The 25,292-nt window shown below is 35.7% G+C and overlaps 1 protein-coding gene across 1 annotated transcript in view; it reads right to left on the bottom strand.

The window, feature by feature from the left end:
* Positions 1-25,292, bottom strand: part of LOC150079257 (dnaJ homolog subfamily C member 11) — a 247,344-nt gene that overhangs the window by 34,870 nt on the left and 187,182 nt on the right. The window contains exons 11-13 of the mRNA XM_090384090.1: positions 16,064-16,180; positions 6,205-6,360; positions 1,574-1,643 (exon numbers count right to left, since the gene is read on the bottom strand). Coding sequence (XP_090240216.1) covers positions 1,574-1,643; positions 6,205-6,360; positions 16,064-16,180 — 343 coding nt within the window. The remainder of the gene's footprint in view (positions 1-1,573; positions 1,644-6,204; positions 6,361-16,063; positions 16,181-25,292) is intronic.

Below are 25,292 nucleotides of genomic sequence, written 5' to 3'. Positions count from 1 at the left end.
ACTAAAAGAATAAACACTTATATGCTAACCCACAGGCAGCAACAAAACACCAAAACCAAAGAAGTGTTATAGAATCATACTAAAACATATGTTTTGTATATATTTGTTAGGAAGTTAAATGCAAATTTGTTCTAATACAGAAAAAAAGGATCAATTTTCTTAACTTTAAGACTCAAGGTGTCCTAGTTCAAATAGAGAACTAGCTACAACCACAAGATTTCAATTGCCACATATCAAAACCACGTAGAAAGTATCCCTAAAAGGGTTGTCAATGTCATTAAACCCATGGATGTCACACTTAACATTAAAAAAAATTTTTTTCCCCTAACCAAATGTTTTTATTTAGTGTCCTAATACATGCTGCATGATAGGGTATATAAATATGCATGCACTAAAAGTAATCCATATCATTTCATTATTTTTATTTTATTATTGTTATTAATTTATTCTTCTAAGTATTCATTTAATCCTTTTAAATTTTGATAAATTCCACCCTCCTTTGCTGCTTCCTTTAATATAATTGGTGCTTTATTCACTTTTAAACATAATTTCTCTTCGTCTCTTTTAAGATATCATTAAATCATTCAATTCTTTGTACTGATTAGGCCACTATTGTTCTGAAGTTAAAAAAACTTAGTCACAACAAATGTGATGCAAAATATGTGTTAGACTTATCAGCAACCTATTCAGGGTCACCAATACTTTTAAATACTTAGCAGCTATATTAAGATATTCTGTTGCAAGGGCGGACAAAGTGAAGTACTAGGAAAGTGATGTACTTGCAATCATTAATAGTAAATTGGCCAATATAGTATAACCCTTTCATTTTATAGTTTACATATGCAAAAAATTATTTACTGTCATTGCTCTTTGCACTCTTAGACTAAACCAATCACCATGTGCTCTAGCATATCTAATTCCACATGTAACTTTAATATAAACTGATTTATATTGACTCTAAGATTCAGAGTTCCTGATATTTTAGCCTTCTCCGCACATCCTTCTCTGTCACTATGTTCCTCAGTTCTTTTGATATTATTTTAGTTTATACTTTGAAGAACAACTATGTTCATATTGTCTATATCTCAGATATTAGGGTGAAAAGCTGACCTGCAATTAAATTATCTTGGTAAAGTTGAGATTTCCTCTGTAGTGCTCTTCACGCCACTACTAATGAATATGAACGGTGGCATGGGGATAAAGTACTGCCCACACATTATTTTTTATCTGTGATAAAAGAATAGTAAAAAATTATTGTAAGATAAAAGGCAGATATATGCAGTATATATTTCTTATACCATTACATTTTAACAGAAGGAAAATTTTGACAGGCATTCAAAAATAAACAAACCAAGTATATGTGAATTTAAAATGTTCCTTCATGGATTTTTATGTGAACTTTAATTTTCAAGTATAGTTTAACTATGAAATAGGCACACAATATGCAGCATTATTAGGACTTTCAAGTGTGAATGTAATTTTCCTCAGGAATATAATCCCCACAAAGAGGTCCTACTGTACATCTAACATTATCTTAGTAAAAATTCCATAAATAATATTATAATGAACTTACTGCTGCTGCTGCTTCTTTTTTCCTTTCTGCCAACTTTGAAGCATTTGCTTCTTGAGCTTTCTCAGCCTCTCTGAAAACAAACAGTTAAGTGATTATAGTATAAATATTATTTCAATAATCTAAAGCATTAAATGCCTAATGGCTATATTAAATTATTCTGTCATGAGATGCAACAAATTGTAGGAATAGGAAAGCAATCTGAAAAGTTATGTTGCTGTCATTTAAATGGTACCTTTAGAAGAAAGTTTATTCTGATGCTGTGTGCTTTTTATATCAATCTTAACAGTTAAAAATTATTGTCTCATCATATGGGTTGATTATATAGAAATTCTACCACTTCATAGCTGAATATCTATTTGGCCCTAAACAAATTTTGCACCTAAGTTATAGGAAACACAAGTCTGAAGATACTATAATTGCAGATTTTAATCACTACAGGTACAAAGCACCACTTAACATTACACTGGGTTTGACCAATGACTTAGTCATTGGTCAAGTCCAGTCAATGTCCTCAATGTAGGTTGCTTATGTATTCAGATTGGACATCACAGCAATCCACATTTTTGGTGACTAGTTGATTTCCAATTATGCCAGGAAATGCAGTGCAAATTGAACACATTCTACCATGCCAATAAGCCCTAAAAGCAGCAGAATGAGTGATAATGACAAGAGCCTTCTTCACACCTATGAGGAGAATAACTTACTGTTATTCTCCTCATATGATGAACAGATCCAAGTATCCAAACAATAGCATAGCCACTAGCACGTCCCCCCCCCCCCAACATTTTCAGCAGCCTCTTTCAATATACAGCACATGAATGCAGATGTTTCTTCATAATTTTTAATGACCACGCAAACTGAAATGGATTATAAAGATTAACAAATTAGGCAATATGGTGTACTTGCCTTTTGTGCATTCCAATGATAGTATGTCTGTGTAATGAAAAAAATATGGAGAATTAAAAAAAAAAAATGTGGAGGGGAAAATCACCTGGGACCAGTCCATTCAGTCCCACTTCAAAAGGTTTCAATAAGTTCCTACAACTAGTAACAAAAATTTAATCCAGCACTTCATAAGACCATAAAGATATTCGCTTGAGATGTCCTAGGCAGGTACCAATATTCTTAACAGAGAATCACTTTCCTGGATGTGAAAAAGTGAGTACATTTATTTATGCACTGAATGGGAGGACAGAGATGATGGTAGTACTGCAACAAGCACAACATTCAACCATTATACTTGAGTACATGTTATCCATTATTACCTAATGAAAAAATTTTGGTATATTGTATAAGTGAATTCATCTATCTATATCTCTAAGAAAAATATTGCATGATATGGCGGCAGGTTGGCCAACTGTCCCAATATGGCCGGATTGTTCTGATTTAGAACTTCAAGTCCTGCTTCCCGATAATACTATCATTTGTTCTGATAAGAGGGGGGAAAACTGTTTATTTATTGTATTTACGTATTTTTAATTAATTCTTATTGGAATCTAACAGATGTGTTAAAAATTAATTCTAATAACAAGAGAAAAATGAGAAAGTCTAAAGGCATTTTGTTCGTCACTGAGTAATGAAAGAAAATAAAATGCATGTTGATAAAAAAATTGGGTGCAATTTTTCTCAAATTTCCGGAGGCAAATAATTTATCTCAAATTGTAAGCTCCATATTACGCATTCCACATTCAAGTGCCTCACCAGAAAGTTTTCAACTGAATGAAAACTGCTTGGCGGAAAGAGGCAGTGGCGGATTAAGGATAGTTGGGGCCCCTAGGCAAATTATATTTGGGGGCCCCCAAAAAATAATAATAAAAAAAAAAGAATAAAAAATAAATAAAAGTTATGTGGCAAATAAATGAAATTTTGTACTTCTGAATTTTTTGCTTAAATTAATCAAGATTTTTATGATGTTTACTGAAAACAATCTATTTTAGAACACTATAGGAAAATGTCTTGGCTTGGGGGCCCCCCAGGTACGTGCCTCATTGCCTTAATGGGCAATATAAAAGAGGGAAACCGTTTTTTATTAGAAAACTTAGAAGCCAAATTTATGGTGAAAGAAAACTACTAACATGTCCTGTTCAGAATTTAAAAACTTTTTAAAATCTTTGAAAGGAGAAGAAATTTTAAAACTAGCAAAATCTAAAGAAAAATATATAAAGTAAAAGTAGCCTTCCTCGCTATTTTTAAAAGAACTGTTATAAATAATATTATAGTTTATATAGGACAAATACTATATATTAACAACAATCATATAACAAATAAATACAATGATTGATAAAAAAATTATTTTAATTGTAATTTTGTATTTTTCATTTACTTTTTGAAGGAAAAAATGCTATACTACACATTTTGTTTCAAGTTGTCCCACTTACCAATTTTCAAAATATGGCCACCTTGTATGGTGGGTATACCAGTTTTTAGCATGGAATGCCTAGTATAATAAATAAATAAATAATGACCTTGTACTTTGAAGAGTTGTTTGTGAGAAGAAGATCTAGTGTTTGGTGTGTGGTTAGGATTGTCTGGTATTTTGGTAGGTGAATGAACAAGCTGAGCAAGGCCATTAGTAACTGCAAAAGCCTCAGTTTCTTGATCATCTAGGTTCATGTAACTAGAAAACTGAAGCCAGTTGGAGTTGTGAAATGTTAAAATTACATCACCATTAGGAAAGTTAGACTGGAGAAAACTGAGTTTCAAAGAAAGAAAGTCAAAGAGTTCCACATAATTAGCGTAGCTGGAATAACAACAGATGAATTTGAAAGAATGGGGCAGAGAAATTTTAAGTAAGATGAGATCAAAAAAAGGAGATACCAGGAGATAATAGGAATTCCCTGACAAGGAATATTTGAGTGAATATATGTACAAATACCAAACAAACCACTACTCATCAAACTGAGATAAGTAGTGGTGGCTTCAAAGACATTACTGGAAAGACCAAATCAAGGATGCATAAAGGAAATTAGGAAAACAAACAGAAAAAAATAAAATAAATACTTCATAATAATTCCCTGATCCTATTTATGATTCCACAATACCCTAAATAACATTGTTTTAACCTTCAGTCAATGCAAAGAAATTGATAATCTCTCTCATCTAAAATAAACTCTGATATTTCATTGATTGGGCATGATAAACTGGAACCAAATTAACAACTACCTACAGAGATAGCAACAATTGTGAACAGTTAAAGCCACATAAAAGGATTTTGATGGATTTGTAGACAATCCATAAAACTCCAGGTAACAAATAAAACTTTGTACTAACATATTAATCACAGAGGAAATCAAATCCATATGAACATCAGATCAAGAAGTCACATGAAAGCAACAAATATCACCAGCATATGAAAAAAAGGTTACTATCAAACACTAAAAAAGGAAAAAGAATTGCAGAAAATAACAACATGGACAAAGACCTACCTTCGGGATGGCCTAAAATCAGTCAAAAAATCCCAATAAATCAAAAAACTTACCACTAACATAAAAATAAAATTTCAATAATGATAATAATATATTTTGAATTACAAAAGAATCAAATGCAGCAGATAAAGTAGACTTTCAGAATAACAGCACCTTTGGGGATTCGATGTGCCGTTATTTCAATTTTTCTGTTATCTAGAAAGTTTTATTTTTAATATATTTAATATAGACATAATGAGGCAAAATAAGAAACAGGGAGATTAAGAATGCAATTTTATTAACTGCACATAAAAAACTTAAACATGTTGACAATCCAATGTTATATTCTGCCATTAATGCACTCCTGCTTACGTCCTGTTCTATTTTCTTTATTATATCAAGTTTAGTCTGCAGTAGCACAGGGTATCTTCACTGTCCTCCCCACACTGGGTAGAAAAGGCCTGGGTTCGAATCCCGTAGATCTCAGGCATAGATAGCAAGTTTCCCTCCCAGAAACTGATTTTTTATCCAGCAAAACAGGCAAATTGACAAGAGAACACAAGCAATTTACAGATACAATACACATGGGTATACGAATTAACTTTGCTGGTGAACCTAATTTTTTAAAGTCTGGACTATATCAAGTTTGTCACTAAGCTTTAATGTTGTTCTTTTTCTTCTCTGTATGAGGTTTATTAACTTTAGGCACCACAGTGAGGGGTTTTTAATTTAAAATAAATGTCAAAGAGCAGTATAATCTGTGATAGCAGTATAGAGTTCACTTTCAAAATGCGTACGTAAACAAATACAGTAATCACATGACTTGCTGTTTTCTTTTTTCGGCACTGCAAGACATCTGCACTATATGTAAAAATCCAATCTCAATGTGTCGTTAGCTCGAATGTTCCATTATTTGGGGTGCCGTTATTTCAAAAGTCTATTATATTTCTAAAAAAAAAAAAAAAATCAAATTAAAAACCCAATTTTTATCCCAAGCTTTGTAAATAAAAGAAAAAATATGCCAAGCAACGTCTTAGCAGATCAAGCAGAAAGGCCAAAATGCAAGGGGCAAGGCTTAACTGGAAATAAATGATATGATAAATTAAAATATATATATATATATCAATATGGAGTAATAATCTCAAAGAACTAAGGTCATTTAGGAATTTCAGTTATATTTAATCAATGTTAATGAATTCCTAGTAATTAAAAATTTTAACAACATACCTTTTCTTTTGTTCTTGATGATATGGATCAATCACAAAGTGTTTAATAATAAACCAACTCACAACTGGTATGACAGTACCGTAAAATACGGCACTGGGAAGCAACTCCTCAGCAAGTGTAATTGGGAAAATATAATCTTGACTAGCCCTGCTGACCCTATAAATGAAAAAAGATTGAATGTATGTACGTATGTATATATGTGAGGTACTACCCAAAAGTTCCCAAAATGTATTTATAAAATAAATTAGACTCACCATGGGTCTTATTTGCCACCGTCAAAGTAGCCCCCATGAGAGTGTAAACACCGATCCTCGCGCTTCTCCCATGATTTGAACGCGTCCTGAAAGTCCTTCGTCATAGTGTTCAGCACCACCTGCGATTTGGTTTGGATATCCTCAACGGCAGCGGTTCCCAACCTTTTTTGACTTGCAAACCCCTTTCAACATTATATTTTTATCGTGAACCCCTTTCAACACAATATTTTTAATGCGAACCACTAAGCCTATATTCTCTGAAATTATTATTAATATTATTATTATTATTAGCCATATGGTGCAAGGAACCCTAAGGCTTATGCTGCACCAGCCAAAAAAAAAATTCCTGAGTTATCCTGAGAGAGAGAGAAGTAGAAAGAAATCACCAAGAAAGAGAAGAATGATGATATCCAGCTCAGGACCCTGGGTGTGCCAAGCTATATTCACCAGATGTGAGCCCCTGGGGTTGTATAATATTACTGAATTTTTATTATACAATATTTCCAGTACTACATTTTCATAAGCAACATTACATAATAATAAAAATTATTATTAAGTATTAAGAAGAAGAAGACATCTTTATTGTACAATAAAGATACAATACATGCCCGCCACGGCCAGAGGCTTGACAAGGTTATGAGATAATATAAAAACATATTATAATATTAAAAAATATAATAAAATTATATTTATTAAATTAAAATATATTTTTTATACTTTGTAAAGCAGTTATTAATCAGTCCAAACTACATTTTGAACGGGCTAAGAGTAAAACTTGCTTCTTGTCCAAATGGTAGCGGAGCATTCTGGTCTCATGCCAAAGCTATCGGTCTCAATTTTTGCCCATCTCTCTTCCCACTTCTGTCAAAACCAGATGGTTCTGTTGCCACATCAGCCAAAGATAAAACTGACTTGCTAGCATCCTATTTTTCTTCCAACTTATGTATTTATGATCTTGGTAAAAAAACTCGCCTCAAAACTGTTTCTGGTGCACTCCATTCAGTGCCCCCTGTGGTCTTCCGTCAAAAGGATGTCAGAAGGATTTTGATGAATCTGGTGTAAGAAAGCTCCAGGTCCTGATGATATTTCTACACTTGTTCTCAAAACCTGAACTTACTCCTGTTTTGTGTTGGCTTTTTTCACTTTTTATTTCAAAGGTGTTTTCCCTTCTGCTTGGAAATTTACTCATATCCAACCAGTTCCTGAAAAGAGTGACAAATCCCTCCAATCGAATAATCGTCCTATTGCACTTACCATTACTCTTTCTAAGTAATGTTAAAATCAATTAACCGCCAACTCTTAAACTATCTGGAAATCTTTCATCTGATCAATGATCGCCAGTATGGATTCCTTCAATGTCGTTCCACTGGTGATATTCTGGCTCTGTTACCCATCTATGAACAAATTCAATGGAAAAGTTTGGTGAAGCTCAAGCCATTGCTCTTGACATTTTATATGCTTTTGATCATGTTTGGCATAAAAGTCTTATAAATCCTATGATTTGCCAACTATTTTTGTAGTTGAGTATCCAGTTTTGTCTCTGATTGCTCACTGAGGGTGGTAGTAGTAGTGGCATGTATATGAGCTTATGTAGCATCAGCCAAAAATAAATAAATAAATAAATAAAATAAAAATTTAAAAAATTTACACAATTCCCTCTAGGCTGAATTAGTGCAATTGTGTTCCTTGGCAGAAACGCGACTCTGATCTTGTCATCTTTTGATTTCAGGACATCAGCCGAAGAATGAGCTGGGCAGTGATCCAACAGTAGCAGAGCCTTTTCTTCAAGTTTTTTTGGAAACAAGTGATGTCTCACTGATACAAACTCACTTTCACCCTATTAAACAAAAATATAATTTGTCATCCAAGTATTGAAGCTATTTTTATCAATCACAGGTAGAGATTTTGTGTTGACATGTTTAAAACACTGGAGACTTCAACTTTCACCAATGCACAATGGCTTCAGCTTGTGATTTCCAGTCTTGTTGCCTACAGTAATTCTCTCTTTGTTAGTTTTCATGCCTGCTTTGTTGGGTGCCTTTATAATGTCTAGTGACTTGTTGGGAAGTTTATAGCACAGCACTATTTCATCACAGTTGTACAACCGTTCATCTGTGAATTGACCATCTTGAATTCACATTATGCAGAAAATCAGGAAACTCTTCAGCTACTGTAATTTCACTATATGTAAATTTGTCTACCACTCCAAAGCTACCCATCAGAAGCTTTAAATGTGCCACCATCTCCACCAAGCAGCTTATGAAATTTAAGTGCCTGTGCTTTCAAAATTACCCCATTTATCGGCACTTCTTTACTATGCTTCTGTAGAAGCCACTTGTATAATTTGGTCCAAATTATTTCTGATGCCCCACAATTTACCATGTTCACTGATAGCCAACTTCAAGCAGCATAGGATTGCAGTGGATCGTGCCAGATGGGATCAATTCAAAGAGCAAATCATAATAAATACACAGAACCTACACCAAGATGGTACTTGGACAAGAAATCCTGATGTTCATCAGTGTGCAGCAACCAAAGAGATTATAAATGCGGCGAATCAAGCTACAAAAAAGAAAAACCCAAAACCAGGAGCGGTGCCATGGTGGTCAAGAGTTAGATGCCCTACACAACCAAGTGCAAAGGAGAAGATGAGCCTTCCAGCGGACAAGGCATACAGGGCCCCCTCAGGATGTTGAAGCACTTAAGCAGCAATACCGGGAGACAAGAAACGCCTACACTGCAATGATCAGGCAGCGGACGAAGGTGTCCTGGGAGCATCTTGTCTCCTCGGTGGGAAACCAGGATCCATGGGGCACCATGTACTAGATTACAGTGAATAAGATGCCACAGGGTGAGGCTGTTACCTCGGTGAGGACACTCCAAGGACATATGACCACTAACTGGAGAGACACAGTTGGCACCATATTCATTCCCCCAAAAGACCAAAATATCCCTGAACAGGAAAAACTCTGTAGCAACAATGATGAGTACAGCACTACCAGCCACGAGGTGCCCTTCACAATGCTTGACTTGCACCTAGCCATCAGCAAACTGAGAAACAGGGAAATGCCTGGAGAAGACATGATTGAACCTGAGATTGCAAAAAAAGGTAGTAGAGTGTTTGCTCCGGACCTTTTACTAAACCTCTATAATCACAATTTGGCAGATTCTTCCAATCTGTTGGGACAATCCCCAACAGATTGGAAGAAAGCTGTTATTAAGCTTCTAATCAAAAGCCCCAGCAAACCACTGCACCTACGGATGTCATATCAACCCATTGCCTTGCTCTCAGTTTTGAGCAAGGTCTTTGAGCAATTCCTCCAAGAAAGAATAGAAAAGTATTACAACTTGGCACAACTTCCAGTACCAAACCAATATGGTTTCAGGGCACAAAGAAGCAGAACCGATGCATTAGAAATCATTGCTCTGGCACTTCAAAACTGTCAGAGCAAATATTTGCTGCTTATCTCAGTTGATTTCGCTAGGGCATTCAACACTCTTTGGTGGCCGAGCGTCCTCGCACGGCTGTGGAACTGCCCCAAAACCTATATTCTTGCATCAAAAGCTACCTCTCAAATAGAAGAGTTGTCGTTAAGACACCCTTTGCCAAAATTGAACAACAAATACATAGAGGTTGCCTGCAGGGCTCTGTGCTTGGACCTCTCTGCTGGATGAATTTCTGGCCATGGATGTCCGAGCACAGGCCTTTGCAGATGATCTCACCTTGCTCATAGCTGGAAACTCTAGGGCACAGATTGAAACTGCTGCCAACAATGCCCTGACTGTTCTGCAACACTGGACCAAGCTACATCGTCTACAAATATCACCAATCAAAACTCAATCCATTTTGCTAAAAGGGCATCTTGCCCCAACGAGACTGCTGCTAATCAAAATACAGGACAAAACCATTAAACTAACGACCAAGCTAAAATACCTGGGCTGGACAGAAGTCTCACATTCCTACCACATGTAAAAAATCTACAGAAGAAAATGAAAACATACACAGTGATGATAAATAGAGTGGCAAGAAAAGATGCACCCTTGCCCTCTTATACAAAGCTGTATTCATCCTGCGGTGACTTATGCCTCTGGAGTCTGGTACAACAAAGCCATGGCTGTGGTAAATTCTAGAAAGCTTCTCACCATCCAAAGACCGGTGCTACTCACCATGATAAGAGCTTGCCACACAGTCTCCACCCCAGCACTACAAGTGATGACAGGAAGCCTGCCCTTCGACCTGGAGGTGGTTCAGGCTGGGATGAATTTCCAGCTTGGTCGGAGCAAAAGCACCGACTGTGGTGAACAAAGAGTTCACCACAGATCCTGCAAGCAACAGAGCAAATGAAAAGAAGCGTCTTCTAGCTTAACTCCATGGAACAACAAAGGGACAAATAACAAAATAATTCATCCCTGAGATAAATAGTCTACCCAATGCTACCGGCCTGGTTTTCCCCAGGTCTTCATGTTACATATCTGATGACAGGACATGCCATCAGAAGTAAACTGGCCACCTTCCAACTAGTGGACAACCCCCTGTGTGCCGTGCCTTCGGGTCAGGGGACCCGAAGGCATGGCACACACTAATGCCAACACTACGAAGACCTCAGATTAGTATTAATCACCAAGATTCAATTCATCCCGAGAAATAATGGAGAGTGCTGAGACTTCTCAGACTTTGCCCAGGCCGTATATGCCAAGCAACAAACTTTACTACAACCACCAAATCCCAACTAGGAAAGTGGCAAGGTAAATAACAACAACATGAATTACCAACGTAGGATAAAGTGCAAACAACAAAATGACACAACCACACTAGGGGAAGAATGAATTGGGACCCTAAAATCTTATCACCCCACAAGTCAAAAAAACCTAGGCTCTCAATAAAGTGACCGCCTTCTGCGACAAACAGGAAAACTGCAAGTTTGTGACCTCAAAACACCTAGAGAAACAGCGACCACAAACAGCTTCCTCTCAACCCAACAGTTGACTCAACAACCACAACTGACCAAAAGAATTAGTGACAACTGGCACTGCACACCTGAGACAAAAGGAAATTGATTCCAAGGAAAGGACAATCATACTTGACCAAACACATGGATGTGACAAACTAACCAGCACCACAAGGAAAGGACAACCAAGATACTGGAACAAAGACCAGGACAGCAGCTGATCGCTGCCTAAGCCATATGGCGACCCAGGCTGGACACCTAGCCCAGCCTACTTCCAACCCCTATCCCTGGCAGGGGGAGGTAACCTTTTGGCACCTCCCCCACCTGCCATCCAAACTTCCCTCTGGGGTGGCATGGGCATGCCACACTGCCCAGCAGGGATCATCTTTTCTATCGACCCCTTACTTCTACTTCTACTACCCCCCAGTCTTCAATCTCCCCTCCCTCCCAACCATTATCTTTCATCTACGTATAGCCTCACACGTGTAAATTTAATAACATCAAAATTTTGCCCGACCTATTAGGCCTTTTAACACATCTCTCTAGCGTTTAACCCCAACCAGCGATTTCTTAACAGCAATCTCATTAAGCATTAATATCAAATGTGTAAAATTTTTTATTTTAGATCCTAGCCACTGAAATCCCAGGAAACTAGGTGGCAGGACCTGCCAGAGCAACTTGTTGTGATAATGAACACACCCGGCTATCCTCCACATGGCGAAGTATGGGCAACACGGACCCCACTAGGGGCCTGGCAGCCAATAAACTGGACAAACAAGGGCATAACACATCACACTGCACAAACATGGCCCACACACTTTCAAGTCTCGGGCCTGACAGTGTACTGTCCTCAATACAGCGAACACATGCGGAGATTGGAGAAATCCCAGGTGCCGTCTGACACGAACAGACCTTATATCTTATAATTTACCATGTTCTGAGAAAACTAAATCAAAATCAAACTGTCTGGCCTATCATAGTGCTGAAGTGAGGTCATGTGATTTCTCCATAAATTACTTGTCAGTTCATGTATATTTTTGTCTAGTTTAGCTCTTAGCAGTTTTTGCTGTCCTAAGTGTAACTTATAGTCGAAGAAAGGATGTTCTGTACTGTTCTTTACAAAAATTTTATTTATAACTAATGTAAAGCACTTGACAAATGGTAAACATATTCCCCTTCAGAGGTAAAAAAGAGTAAAGTGTAGCCATTATCAACCCACTGCAGGATGGAAGCCTCCTCAACAATTCATGCTGAGGGAAATGGACCATAATCTGCCACGCTGGTCCAGTGCGGGTTGGCAGATCGACCGTATTCAGCAGTCAGGGGCTTGAACCCCGGTCTACTCAAAGAGCGTGTGCTACTGCACTCCCGCTACTGCCCACTCGGCTACGGAGAGGTAGCTGTTTGTAATTAGCATTCCACTGATATACTCTTTTATTGCATCTCCAGCTATGGGGAGAAACTGGGTGTCTACAGTAATTAGTCTCTGACAAGTCCTCTTGTTTACAAAAATTACTTGCAACTGAATACTAACTATACTGAAGCGAATATACAGCCAATTTTTAGCTAATGTCTCCTCTTGGCAATAAGGTAGTAGGATGTATGGCAGATATGAGTATATACAGTACTCACTTTTTTCAGCTTCCAATATGAAATTGCTAGTTCTTTGAACACACTACTTTTTTCATAATTTGTTTTGGAGGACATGATCATACCCGTGGTAAATTTTTCACTTACTTTGCCATATAATGACATTTATGTGTGTGTGTGTGTGTGTGTGTGTGTGTGTGTGTGTGTGTGTGTGTGTGTGTGTGTGTGCGCGTCCAACTCCCAGTTGGACAGATGATTTTAATGAAATTTTATGCTTGCCTTTCAGAAGGATTTGCAGATCCAAAATTTCATTAAAATTGGACTAACGAAAATTCAAAGTTTTTTTATGTAAAATTTTGAGTTAATTTTATATACAAATGGAAGTTATTCTGGATGAATGACCAATTACTTTACAAGAAAATGTCAGTTCAACACAAATTTAAATTTTCAAAAATGTTAAATAAATACAGTGCCTCCCCTTTCCCCACAGAAAGTATTTTTTTACTTTTGGATGTTAAAGCCAGCAGTATTCCTGAAAGAGAAGTCAGATCGACACTAAATTTTCGGTGTATGTTTCTCTGATTCCTAGTAAACTTTTTTAGGCCAATTATAATTCCACAACCCCTTCCCTGTCCACCCACCCCACATACTTTCCCAAAAGAAATTATATGAATTAAAGTATGTTTCAGACATTCTAGAAGATAAAGGCATTAAAATTTCACTAAATAAATAGATGCCAAGTTTTCCATCATGTATTTTGTTGGTCTCTGTGCAGTTTTATGTCCAATTTCATAGCCTCAAGTTTTTACCCCCACACAGACACACTGCAATAAATCTTGGAATGGCAGTTTCAAATTTTAGCACTTATAATATTTCTGTGGACTTTTGTACCAAATACCATCTTCATAAATTAACCCAGGTATCCTGTGCACTAGCCCCCCCCACTTAAAAAAAAAAAAGGATTGCTACACAAATCTCATCTCACAGCTACTTGTCATGAGAGATGATATCATGTAGTGAGGTTTTAGCAAACACTTCCTGAATACAATGTAAAAGATTTGAACCCCTAAAGTATGTTATTTGATAATTGAACAAACCTGAAATGTAACGCAATGCATACATACCTAACTAGCCATGTTCTTGTGTAATTTTGAGCACATTCCCATAGGGGTAAAGTGACTATTGCTCTTCACCATGTCCATCTATATGTCTATCCATTTGCATGCAGCAACTCAGCTCCCAATGAACAGAGTATGATGAAATTTTGTTTCCTTTTCGAGTCACCCCAAATTTAGCCATCATATAGTATAAGAAAGCCACGGGCTTTTGCTGCACCAGGCAAAAAAATAATAATAATAATAAAATAAATAAATAGTAATTCAAAAAAATAACAGAGGAATAAAAATAATAACTAATAGTAACGAATGGGGCTGGTGTACTGGGGTCCATGGTTGAAATAACAAATATACACGTATAATTATAACCCAGTTTAATGTAAAAATATTTGAATTTCAGTTGATAAAGAGACATGCCAGTCTCGAAAGCTACTGCCTGTTAGTATATATTTTTTACATTAAACTGGGTTATAATTATACGTGTATATTTGTTATTTCAATAATAACTAATCATGTGCTTTCCTCTTCACATAGGTAACTATCCTTTGAATTTCTCTAAGCTGTCAGTCTCAACTACCTATGGAGATAATTTTTGCCCAGTAATCAAGAACTTGCTGGCTAAAAGAAAAATTCTTGCAATCCAACCTAAACTTCTAATTTGAATTTATGGTTCCTAGTTCTGGAATTTTTATAACCATGAAAATTTTACCTTCATTGGACCAATGCAAAAAATTTTTTCCATAAATTTTCAAGTTATCTCTGTATATAAATTGAAGTATGATTCAGACATTCGGACACTGCTCTACAAGGAAAAATCCAGTTCACATTAGGTTTATAGAACATGCTCTTTTACTCCTTGAGAAGGTTTTAGTATTGATTTTATATCTCTTACCAGTTCCACACCTATATTAGTTTTAGGTGTGGAGCATTTACTCAAAAAGGAAATGTTAAGTCAACAGCAAAGTTTCAGCATATATTTTGTTCATCCCTTGGAAGCTATTTGGGCTAATTGCAACTCAAGAGTGCTCTTAGTTCTCCCTGCCCTAGGAACATTTGAGAAATTTGGAATAGCTGTTCCAATCCTTCGGAAGACTTCAGGACTTGACACTTAATTTCATGTTGACAGGTTAAACCATATTCCATGTGCCCCCCACCCCCCCAAAATATCACATGAATAAGCAACCAAGAGGTAATAATTAATTATTATAAAGTTTTAACTTCTAGTATTTGATAAATTGAATGAACCAGAGATGTAGAGCAATGTGTTCATTAACTTGTTTCTTGCTGATTTGAAACATGGGTGAAAATTTTACAGCATCCATAGTTTTTGTGATATTTCCATTTTTTTTTCTCTAAAAAACATACAGAATCACAAAATTAAATGTTACTTTTCAAAAAAATCATGTGAATGGAAGATAGAATTCATTCTTTGCTTATTATTTTCATTGATTCGCTTAAAATTTATCCAACTCTTTTTTTCACGAGGATTTTTTTCACTAAACTAAACCAGCCAAAGTTTCTCTATAATTTGAATTTCAAATGAACTTAACAATAATGTTTAACAAACAAATATTTCAAGTTTTTTTTGGTTAATTTTTAAACCTCAAACACAAAATGTATCAGAACATATAATACTTAGTACTGTGCATGGGTTGAAAGTTAAGAAGACAAAAGATACTTGTTGACATTAGCTGACTCACAGCTGCCATGTAAGAATTGCATTATAAGTGATTATAAGGTTATTACTAATTGGGAGGTCCTCTTATTTGTGAATCACGTTTACACAAATTCACATTACTTGGATTTGCATTAGTCAGGGACTACCTATACTTATGTAAAAAATGATTCACAAAGTACATACTTGTTTGTTATATGTTATTTCTTTCATATTTATTTATAAACAAAATGTACCACCTGTACTTATGAAACAAAATAAATACTTGAATCATACTTGATTTTTAACATGACTCCAGATGGCACACCAACCACCATGGAAGCTCCTAGAACACTATGTTGGGATATCTTCTTTTCACACCCATATTCCACAAGAGCTCCAAATGTCCCCAATCTACAGATTTTAGAAAGGATTGAAAAGGGTTATATAAACTTTATTTTGGAATATTACAATGCACAATATTTCTTTTAAATTTCTTCAATGAATACAAAATGTTAATTGCTAATTAAATTTAGTTAATTATAAAAAGATTTATTGGATTGATTCAATAAATCTTAATTTCTTGAGAGAAAGACATGTGAGAATTAACTCACATTATAATAATAATTATAATAAGAAATTAAACAATACTGCACTCCATGTAAATTTTAAAGGCAAAAAATTATCTAGTTAATTGAAACAAACTGGAAAGAAAACTTTACAGAAAACTAGGAAATGATGTTACATGGTGATTTTCCATAAAATTTTTCTCTCTAAATAACTACTCTTATAACACGATTTTTTTTTTAAAAAGTTAGTTTATTTTTTAGCATTACTGACTAAATGTACTACACAATTAGATATCTAATTGTATAGTACATTTAGTCAATAAGGCTAAGTAAACTAACTTTTAAAAACACCCATGGTATAAGAGTGGCTATTTAAATAGAAAAATTTTACAGAAAACATTTCAACAACCCAACCATTTGGAGGTCAATTTTGATGACATTTTGAAATCCTTGTGGATATTGTTTTCAAGTCTAAAGTACAGAGCCAACTTCCCATTAATAGTATCCATGCAGTATCACAGTATTGTAGAACTGGACAGTTCTACAATACTACATGAACACTGATAATGGTAAGTTGGCTCTGTACTTGAAAGTGATATCCACAAAGATTTTGAAACATTGTCAAAATTGGCCTCTAAATGATTTCTGGAATGTTTTCTGTAAAGTTTTCTTTCTAACTTGTTTCAATTAGCTTGAACATTTTTTGATCAAGTTAATTGAAAAATTTACATGAAGTGCAATGTTGTTCGATTTATTAGAATCAATAAATCTTTCTATATTTAACTAAATTACTTTAAAATTAAAGAGCTAAAAGCACTTTAAAATGAAAAGTAGAAATACATTAAGGATAACTGATTGCCTGTGTTTCTCTTACATTAAGTTTATACAGCTTAATTTGTATTAGAAAAATAGAAAGCCACTCCCATAATTATGGCAATCTCTCACAAGCAATGCCTTTACAATTACCTGTTTTTTTTTTTTTTACTGTATTGTTCTGCAAATTTGTAGAATTGGTGCCGGCCTACCCTTAGTTGAGGAAACAATATTGAAATAACTATAGGGGAGATGATGGCAATAATACTTCTTGCTATAGAAGTGCTGTTTATTTGTAGTGCAATAGTAATACAATCTGTTAGCATTTGTTGGAGCATATGATGCAAGAAAACAAGTTTATACAGCATCAGCCAAAAAAAACCCTTTCCATTCACCCATCTGGTCACTCCAAATGTTTGTCTAGTTCAGCCTTAAATTTATTTAAGCTATCAACTTCCACAACAACAGATGGAAATCTGTTCCAGCAATCTACCCACTGGCTAATGGCAAACTTCTGCACATCTATTCTACAACTGTCTTTCCTCAATTTGAATCTATGTCCCATCAGGTTCCTAATCTGATCAAGCGGAAGTATCCCATCAGCATTGAGCTTGCTCAAACCATTCAAGGCCTTATACACCTCAATCAGATCATCTCGCAGGTGTCTAGTTTCCAGATGCTGCAACTTGCAGAACTTAAGCCTCTCTTGGTAAGAGCACCCCTTTGTTCTTCACCAATCTTGTTGCCCTTCTCTGTTGTCAAAGTGTTGCATATGACAGATCAATGCTATATTCAATATAAGTGTTAAATGCCATTAACCTGTTCACAAGTACACATGTATACACTGTGAAATAGAACTACAGCACCCTGAAGGAGCAGGAATACAGATAGGAATACTTAGAGCAATGATAGCCAAGGAATTAGGAACACATGGTAAAAGCTGCTGATACTAATGTGTGTGTGTGAACACATTTAATGACACAAAACATTGCTTACAAAAGACAGATCAATATGATGTAAGTCTGTTGCAGTTGCAGATATGCTGAGCTAAGCATCTCAGCATTGAGTCATACAGGTGTCAAATAGCCTCCTGTAGTATTTCCAACCAAGCACTTGCACCTTGTCCCACAGAACATCTGTGGTCTGTGCTGGCTGCAGGTGGCTGGGTGGATAGTATCCAGTCATGGACCACATATGCTTGATGGGGAAGAAATCCAGGGCCTGGCTAGCTAAGGCAGTATTGTCCATCTCCACAAAGGATCTTAGAAGAAACCCCCTGTGGCATGTGTTTTTTGGAAGGGGGGATTCCTGCTGAAAAATGGCATCAGGCACCCCAGTGAAAAAAGGGAGAGCAACAAGTTCCAAAATCATGGCAACATAGTAGCAAGCAGACAGAGTGCTGTTGACAAACATCAATAACAACTGACTATCAAAACTGATCACATCCCACAACATAATACGAGCAGGGCATGCAGAATGGTTTTCAACAATAGATCTAGAATCGTCAACACAATGATTGTTGCATACACATCATTGCCACATGTGTATGCAACAGTTATTGGGCCCCAAGCAGAAGTGGGATTCATCACTGAAGACCACTTGATACCATTCTTTGTCAGATGCTGTTCATGACGGACAACAGTCAGGGGTAATTGACACAATGGCCAGGTATGCATGGTGGCCCTCTTCTGCCAGTCAGTATGTAATGGTTCGACATGGGACGACAACCATAGCTTATTGGACGGTAGCCAGCATGGCTGTAGGTGCAGTGTAAATCTGCCAACAGATAAGACTACCCTCTAGTTCTGTAGACCTCTATTGTTCTCCAGATTCACTCAACAAGCAGCTGAACCTTCTCACAGCCACTGTTGCCATCATCTATGTGCTGTGGTATTGTCATTGCCTACATTTTCCACTGCACGATGAAGTGACCATCCACTCTCGAAGGTCAATAATCTGTTCTTTATTAAAGTTGCTGATATCAGTGTTGAATGAACTGTCTTGGCATTCTCTGCTTGCACTTTGAAGTTGGTGCCTGTGAGAAAGAAATCTGTGTTATTTTAACTCCATGATCTCTACTTTGTTTTTATACCAGCTGAGCTACTGCCCAATTGGTCCTGTATTTTAATCATTTATATATCTCAGTGCAACTCATCTGCTTGTTGTTTGTTTGTTATTTTGGTTTTCAGGAGCATTAGCAACTAAGGCCGTATTGCTCCGGGGATATGCGGTGGTCATTCCCTGACCTTTCTGCATCCTCCATATTTGGTGGTCATGGGCTCAAACCCCGGTCTAATCAAGAAGCGTGTGCTACACACTGCTGCTCCTGCCCACCTGGCTACGGAGGTGCCAACTCATCTGCCTGCTGATTTGTATGCACATGTGATCATTCTTTCTGGGTGCTGCAATTTCTGTGTGTATGAGAAATTAGAAAATAATATGTAGTAATAAATAGTAATCATAATAAATACATTCGTATTAGAATTATATTAGAATTGGAATTAGCTTTTTGTTTACTTTTTTGCTATTTTTTGATTGTTAGGGCCCAGGAGGGTAAAATATCTAGGTTTCAGTCCTGTCACCAGTACATGCACCTTAGGGTAGGGAGCTGTAATTTAGATACTGGCATCAAGTCTGTCTGGGTAATTTTATTATTAATATATTATTAAAATCAGAATAAAAAGTATCATTACTATACACTCTGACCAATGCTAAGCAGCTATAGCCAAGAGTCCATATTCATTTTATATACTTTGCTAACTAAATAGAATAATGTGAAATAAAATAATATAGAATAAAAAAATGAGATTCAATCAACAGTACAATAATACAAGTAAAAATATACATCATAAACCATAGCACATACTTTCCTATTAAGAAGCCACAGCATGGCCATGGTTTATGACCAAAATATTCTGATGGCCAGACAATTCAGTTTTATGGATTGAATGGTATTTTAGCAGAAGTTCATTTTAATAAAACTCTTTTTGTAAAACTGAATTGAATGGCAGTTTGTTTAACACTGAATGTAAAACAGACATATTACTAATTATATAGATAAGCCAAGAGGGTTACTTACTATTTTTGTACTGTCCTTGTGCATGCAAAAAATGAAACAAACATGCTGGTGTTGACTACTATGGTCATGGGTTCCCCCTGGATTTTCGTAACAGGTTTGGTTGATTAAAGGGTTGGGATTAAAACAAATATATAAAACATAGATATAAAGATATGCATGATTTTATGAACACGTTTGAAAAAAAAAGTTGTAAATTTTTTTTTTCTTCTAATTTTTCTTTGAAAATAAGGATGTTGCTCTCTGTGAAGGATGTTTTCAATTCACACTACCAGAAAGATCAACAGGTTAGCTTAGTACCAAAGCAAGTATATAAAATATATAGTGCTGTAATTGCAGCCATCAGAATAGTTAGTCAATTAATTAACTAACTTAGTTCAATCCGGTAACCAGAGAAGGCATTAATTTTTGTTCTTTGCTAATTTTCAATAAAGTTCCTTTGGTTGCATAGATTAGTGTTATAAAATTGCTGCAAATTTGTGTACATCTAATACACTGTGAGAAAATAATATTCCTGTGGATTTTTTGGATATTATAATCCCAGTGACAAAGGTGTGCAATTTTGTTTAAATGTGTTTTTTTTTTTATTGTATAAATTGACCATGGGTTTGTTGTCTTTTAGTATGAATTTTAGGTCTAGAAACATTATGGTTCCACACGTAAATCTTAAACAGGTCCCTTTGATTCTGCACGTAAAGCTTTAACAATCCTGGCACTGATATATGCAGAATATGGTAACATCACAGGGATCGACTTTAAAATGTGAAATTCCTGGAAACTGTGTATTTTTAACAATTACATAGATACTATGGCAGGGCTATTTAAACAAATAAAAGGAATTCTGATGGAGCAAGAAATGCTTTGGCCATCAATAACCTTTTCCTACATTATTTTGAATCTAAATTTCACCCTCAAAATGATGTTCAGTGAACTGCATTTGGTTCACCAATCTAGCCATTTTCAACTGCATTTTTAGTAAAATATATAGAGAAATCTACCCCACAAAACTCATATTAAAGAAAACAGTGACAACACTGAAATTAATGTTCCTACAAATAATACGAAAAGACAACAAATCCATGGTTGACTTATATGATTAAAGAAATGCATTTAAATGTGAAATTATGCACCTTTGGCAGCAGGACCCCAGTATTAAAAAAAAAAATCTACAGGAATATTAATTTCTCACAATGCATTAGACACATGAATTTGCAGCAATCGCATAACACTAATCCATGCAATAAAAGAACTTCATCAAAAATTAGCAAACAACCAAAAATTAATGCCTGCTCTGATTACAAAACTGAACCAGATAATATAATTTAAAAGTTATTCCCAATATTGTGCAGTTAATTACTATTCTAAAATTTGCAATTATAGCACTAAGCTAATTGTGTTGATCTTTATGGTAGCATGAACTGAAAACACCCTCCACTGAAAGTTGCTTCTTCTTCTCCCATTAAGCATGCTGCTTATTGGGTTAGAAAAGCTCATCCTCCCATCTTCTTCACTTTCATCTACTTCATTTGTCAATGGGTCTCCAGTTCTTTACTATTTCCACCCACCTGCCATTATCCATTTATATGTTTTTCCCATTTTTTTATATATCTTTTATAATTAATAGGTAGGTTGTATTTTACTTTGTTTTCTGATTTCCTCAATTTTAACTTTATCTCTTAGTGTTTTATTAGTTGTTTTCATTTATGTTCTATTTATCCTGTTGTACCTCTTGTCTCAGCTGCATATGTTATTATAGGTCTTATCATTTTATATATTTTAAATTTGGCATCTTGATGGATGTTTGGCTTCTTCCAAATTATGTTTAGCCCCCCCCCCCCCATATTCTACTCACTTTCAATGCTTGTTTTTCTACTTCATAAGTTATTCCTGAACTATTTATCTGTATTCCTAGGTAATTAAATTTCATTATTTGTTCTATCATTTTCCCATTATTAATTATTAATATTTTTTCCCAATATCGCGGGTTCGATTCCCGAGGCGGGAATCGAACCCGCGACCTTTGGGTTGCCGGGCAGGTACTCTACCCACACATCTGAGTGGTTCTTTTGATATTGTTAGGCTGTTTTCCCTATAGATACTTCCATATTATACTCTTTTGCTTTTTTATTAGTATGATGCAGCATTCTTTGCAAGTTGTTCTTATTTTCTGCCAATAGTACTGCATAGCAGATTATAGTTAATTTTTTATTCTAATTCCTTTATTTACCTCATTAATTAATCCACCCATTACCAAGCTGAAGAGAGTTGGATTCAGCGAGTCTCCCCATCTTAATCCTTTAGTTATTTCTATTGATCTGTTATTTCTATTGATTTTTCCTTGATCAGTTTTGATTATGCATTTATTGTCTGTATATATATATATATATATATATATATATAGAGAGAGAGAGAGATATATATATATATATCTCTAATTACTTCTGTTAATTGTTCAGAACTTTTAAGATTTCTATTTTACAACTGCAAGCAACACCCTTATTTAAAAAAAAAAAAAAAAAAATTAGCAACCATTTATTATTCATTATCATCCTTCACAACATTGTTTTAACATTCATAATCAAGTGTGCAGTGGTGTATATACACTGGCAGACAAAAAAACTGCATCACCTTAAAAAAAGTAACATTTGCAGTGAAATTGTAAGATATTGTTTGATTACAATGATTTTGTTTGTTGCAAAGCAAAGGTATTGCATCAGTAGTTTCTATAGATTGATTTGATTTGGTAGTTGTTGGCGCATCGGCTTCTGTGGCCATATTGCACCTCCCAAGGTTTTTGCAGTACTTTGATCCAAGCCCGAGGCGGGAATCGAACCCGCGACCTTTGGGTTGCCGGGCAGGTACTCTACCCACTCGGCTAGCCCGGTCGGCAGTAGTTTCTATAAATATAGCATTGGAAGGGTATACACGACCATTAGTATCCTGTTTTGAAGAGGTGTAAGCATGGCTCCATATGTTCAGTTGACACCAATAAAAAAAAAAAAAAAAAAAAAAAAATGTAGCTGTTGCTCTGTCCCAGGAAGGGCTTTCTATGTGTGCTATCACTGGTAAAATAGGCTGCCAACAGTATCCAGGTGCTGAAATCAAAGTCTGAAACCGGTAATGTGAAGAGAAGACCTGGATCAGACCGTAAGAGAGGTGACTACGCCTTCCCAAGATTGATATTTCAAACAGCTATGCTTTCATAATCACCATGCTAGTGCTCCTGATCTAAAACTGGACTTTGAGATGGCCTCTGGTGTTGAAACAAATGCACAAACTATCCAAAGACTGCTTTCGGAATGTGGTCTGCATGCCTATCAACTCCAGAAAGAGCCTTTGTTGACTCAACAAATGAGGAAGAAGCAACTTGCTCAGGCTAAAACGCATGTTTCATGGACAAAAGAGCAACGGGACACTGTCATCTTTTCTGACGAATTGAAATTCAACCTTCATGGCTCAGATGGGAAGTGATTTGTCAAAAGATGAAAATCGGAAGCATACCATCCTAACTGCATAACACCAACTGTAAAGTTCTTCACAAGTCAGATGGTCTAAGGATGCATAACAAGCAAAAGGGTGGGGAAAATTCAGTTTATTAACAGAATGGTGAATGCAGAAATCTACACCACTATCTTGGAGGAGTGCCTGAAATCTGTTATTAGGGATCACCACACAGTCGTTCAAAACTGCATTTTTCAACAGGATTCAGCACCTTGCCATATAGCAAAACTGGTAAGTTTTATGCTATTTAGATTTAATGATGAGTTTGTCTTCTTGTCTCACAAGGCTTAAAACATACTTACACCAATGTTTTCCCTCATTTTTCTCCCTTAAGGTACAGTCATACCTCAGAAATTGTGGCATTACAGTGTTGGACTGGCCTGGCAACAGTTCAGATTTGAACCCTATTGAAAACTGCTGGTACATAATGTCATCTAAAATTGCTCAGAAGCCAACAAGTAAGATTCAGTTGCAGGAGAGCATTGTAAGGGTGTGGTACCACAAAATTGGGCAACCATATATCCAGAAGTTGATTAACTCTATGCCAAATTGTTGCGAGGCTGTAATTGTAGCTCAAGAAGGAACAACAAAATATTGAGGACTTATCTTGCTGATTTACAAGTACATAATACTATTACGTTAACTTGTCATTTCAGTTTGTACAAATAAAATAAAATGTATGTTTGGTTGTCATGATTGCCATTTTAATGATTCTCATATTTCCATTAATTACACATTTTACCCTTTGGGAAGATATTTATGGCAATTAGGTATATCAGGTATATCACAGAGATATATATCCCATCTAACAAATGCACTTCAAACATTTCTGCAACCCACAATGAGTGCAAAACACATTATTTGCAAAATTCACAAGTGATGCAGTTTTTTTGTCCGCCGCTGTATATACAGGTAGTTGCCGACTTTACAAGTTAATTCGTTCCTAGCACGAGCTCGTGAAGCAGGAATTTTTTTCCCATAGACAATGTTAAAAACAGAAGTTGCATTCTCAACAATGAAATTTGACCATAGTAATGTTAAATAAGTCAACAAAACAATAGTTTATGCTTAAACAATGATTTATTTATCCAAAGCAACGAAAACATAGCCTTTAAAATCAAGCAAATTATAATAATAAAGAAATTATTTATGTCATACAAATGTTAAAGAATGTTTATTGTTCATCATCATCATCGACTAAATGCACATTCGTTGATGGTTCTTTACTCATTGTTGGCTTGGCACTCGTCAGTTTGTTGGAAAGACAAGGAGTAGTTTTCTTCTTCGGAAATGCTTCAAGAGTCGTGTGTTTCCTTCTCTTTTCTTTAGAAATTTCACGATAGCATGGATAAACATTTTTTAAAATCTGTAGAAACTTTTCTAGTGCATTTGAAATTTGAATCTTATGACTTGAAAATCTCAATTGCTTTTTCTGTGTTGAAAAGCTTCGTCAAGCCCCTGAGAGTAAAGGAACAAACAGGAGTTTCATCTGTTAAATCTTTTTCCTCAGCTTCTTCACATTTTGCCCTTTCAAGGAGGTCTTCATTTGAGCTCTCCATTGTGTGTT

The sequence above is a fragment of the Mastigoproctus giganteus genome, chromosome 10 (assembly GCF_048544385.1).
Source record: "Mastigoproctus giganteus isolate SK-2022 chromosome 10, ASM4854438v1, whole genome shotgun sequence".
Taxonomy (NCBI): domain Eukaryota; kingdom Metazoa; phylum Arthropoda; class Arachnida; order Uropygi; family Thelyphonidae; genus Mastigoproctus; species Mastigoproctus giganteus.
Note: the sequence above shows the minus strand (reverse complement) of the source record. Positions and strands in the feature narration are given on the sequence as shown.